This window comes from Cebus imitator, unplaced genomic scaffold (assembly GCF_001604975.1).
Source record: "Cebus imitator isolate Cc_AM_T3 unplaced genomic scaffold, Cebus_imitator-1.0 Scaffold358, whole genome shotgun sequence".
Taxonomy (NCBI): Eukaryota; Metazoa; Chordata; class Mammalia; order Primates; family Cebidae; genus Cebus; species Cebus imitator.
The window spans coordinates 985,779-988,999 of NW_016107673.1; the positions used below are offsets into that span (position 1 = coordinate 985,779).

At 39.0% G+C, this 3,221-nt stretch overlaps 1 protein-coding gene across 2 annotated transcripts in view; it reads right to left on the reverse strand.

Annotated features, from left to right (window-relative positions):
- The window catches only part of SOS2 (SOS Ras/Rho guanine nucleotide exchange factor 2), a 118,946-nt gene that overhangs the window by 74,822 nt on the left and 40,903 nt on the right, over positions 1-3,221 (reverse strand). For both annotated transcript variants that reach the window (XM_017506729.2, XM_017506730.2), the window contains exon 4: positions 1,917-2,081. In XM_017506729.2, coding sequence (XP_017362218.1) covers positions 1,917-2,081 — 165 coding nt within the window. The remainder of the gene's footprint in view (positions 1-1,916; positions 2,082-3,221) is intronic.

A 3,221-nucleotide genomic window follows, 5' to 3' on the forward strand; every position in this document is an offset into this window, starting at 1 on the left:
ACTCACTGCAAACTCCGCCTCCTGGGTTCAAATTATTTTTGTGTCTCAGCCTCCTGAGAAGCTGGGATTACAGGCATGTTCCACCATGCCCAGCTACTTTTTTTGTATTTTTAGTAGGGACGGGGTTTTGCCATGTTGACTAGGCTGGTGTGAACTCCAGATCTTAAGTGACCTGCCTGCCTCAGCCTCCCAAAGTGCTGGGATTACAAGCACAGTGGTGCCTGGCCTGCTTTGCCATCTTTAAAATAAGAAAAAAAAAGTTAAGAGAGGAATGAGGAATTATTTTAGACTGAAGAGAATAAAAAAATACATGACACATAAACAATACATAATTCTGGACTGAATCATTTTGGCATAAAAGATCATCATTAGGATATGTGACAAAACTTGAATAATGTGTGAAAGTTGGATGGTATAATGTATCAGTGTATTCATCGCCTGGATTTTGACTGTCAGTCATACTGTAGTAATGCAGTAGAATGTTCTTGTATAGAGGACACACTATGTTGGCAATTTACTCTCATATGGTTCAAGTGGCAAGGGAGTACTTTTTGTTGTACTTTCAACTTTTCTGTAAGTCTAAGATATTTTCAAAGTAAAAAAAAAAAAAAGCAGCCATATTTTTAGAAGTCAAAACAGAAATAACAAGGAATTCCTACCATGATGTAAGTGAAAAGCCATTTTTGAAATTACGGCATTGTACAATGGGTCTCAGTCATTATAACTCCACATCAGAATTACCTGGAATGCTTTCAAAGAATACTGAAGTTTGGAGATCCAATCCAGAGCAATTAAATCTCTGGCGGTGATATGCAGGCATCAGCATTCTTTGAAAGCTTTCTGTTAATCCTGATGTGCAGTCAAGGCTGAGAACCACTGGCATGTGCTAGATCCTGTAGGTTGTTCACCCTGAGAGAGTTTCATTTAGGCATCTTTTCTGTAGTCTTCCTAGCCTCACCCTTGCTAGAGTTCATTACTTTCTCCACTGTACCTTGGACTTATTAGTATAATAGTTTTAATCATATTGTTCTGTAATTATCTGTTTATAATTTTTTTTGCAGTAAAATAAATACCTTCTAACACAAGGATTGCTATCTTATTCAGTGTTATAGCTTCAATGGGTGCAGTGGCTCATGCCCGTAATCCCAACACTTTGGGAGGCCAGGGCAGACACTTGAGCTCAGGAGTTCAAGATCAGCCCGGGCAACATGGTGAAACCCCATCTGTCCAAAACATACAAAAACAGCTGGGCGTGGTCCTACCTACTCGAAAGGCTGAGGTAGGAGGATTGCTTGAGCTAGGGAGGCAAATGATGCAGAGAGCTGAGATTGCGCCATTGCACTCCAGCCTGGGGTGACAAAGTGACACCTTGTCTTAAATAAATAAGAAGAGAAATAAAAAGGTAAGAAAAGTAGTACAGAAGATATGAAAAACTCAATTTCTTCCCTCAAGTAGCTTACAGCCAGGAAAGAAGACAGATACATAAACAAAAAAATGATCAGAGGGGAGTAACTTCAGCATTGCAGTCTAATTTTCTCTCTTCCTGTACCTCACTAAATTATGCTGTGAAACCAAAGTATGGTCTTCAAAATTACTTACACTTAAAGGTACCTGAATAGAACCCTATATGTTCTCTTTCTAAAAATATAAAACTCAAACTACTTAAATTGGTTTGAGGCTTTGGATGTTTTTTTCTTGTAAGTAAAAGACTCCAGATGAAAAAAAGAGAGATCCTCATCCTGCCATATGCTTAAAAACCTGGAAATATCATGGTTACCCTGTAAACTCAGGATTTTTCTCTCTTCCAGTACCAGCAATTATAAAAATTACTTATCTAATAATGTATACAAAAAGATTGAGGCAGAAATGAGTATAGTTGCTATTCAAGTTAAGTTTAAACAGCTTGTAACACTTACCTTATCTGCACACATTGACACTTTAATGTCCTGCTGAGATATTTCATAATGCCGGATATTGAAAACATAATTACCAGCCAATTTTAAAATATCAGCTGAGATATACTCTAGTACAGCCACAATATATAGGGACACGTGGTAGTCCACTTTGTACCCTAAAACCTCCTGTAAAAAGAATAAATAATTTAATTGCAAAACATAGCACTGTTAAGTATTAAACACTTAAAAAATTCCTATTTAACATCCTTGCTTATAAAAAACTTTCCATTAACTACATGTCTAAACGTATGGTACCATGAGATATAATATGAACCTTTGGTCCCTGTATTAGGGGCTTTTTTTCTTTTAAGAGACACTAATGTAACAACTCTGCCTTTTATCAAACAACAGTTGATCCTAATATAGAAATCTTGGGCTGGACTCCACTAAAAGCCTCTTAATACATTAACCAAAACCCATCTGACAAATATAAAAATATCTGCTATCTTCAAGGACCCTACTTTAAAACCAGTATCCCCTAATTACAGTAGTTTCTACTGAGGGAAGGTATGGAAATGTCTGTGTGTGAGAAGGGGTGTGGGGGGGGGCTTGAATTTGCTACAAAACTCTTAAAATCCACATACACCAAGCATATTTTGCCCTATGCACTAATATGCATCTAGTAGCCAAACTAGACCCTAGTCCACTTTTTCAGTATATAAAAAATAATGTGTGATAATACAAATTAACTTTAAAAACAGTTCTGAACTCACAGGCGCTTTTGACATTATACACTTTCTTCTTTTTTTTTTTGAGATGAAATCTCTCTCTGTTGCCCAGGCTGGAGTGCAGCGGCCAGATCTTGGCTCACTGCCACCTCCGCCTCCCATGTCCTGCCTCAGCCTCCCAGGTAGCTGGGACTACAGGCGCATGCCACCATGCCCGGCTAATTTTTATATTTTTAGTAGAGACGGGGTTTCACTATATTGGCCAGGCTGATGTTGAACTCCTAGCCTTGTGATCCACCTGCCTCGGCCTCCCAAAGTGCTGGGATTACAGGTGTGACCCACTGCACCTGGCCCACATTATACACTTTCTTAATCAACAAATGGCTGAGAATCATGGCCTACTATATAGAAATCAGTCAGAGTAGCAGTCACTGGAAGATGCCACAAAGATGCCACAATGGGCCAGGCATGATGGCCCATGCCTGTTATTCCAGCACTTTGGGAGGCCAAGGTAGGTGAATCACTTGAGCCCAGGAGTTTGAGACCAGCCTTGGCAACAGTGTGAGACCCTGTCTCTATTTAATTTAAAAAAAAAGTC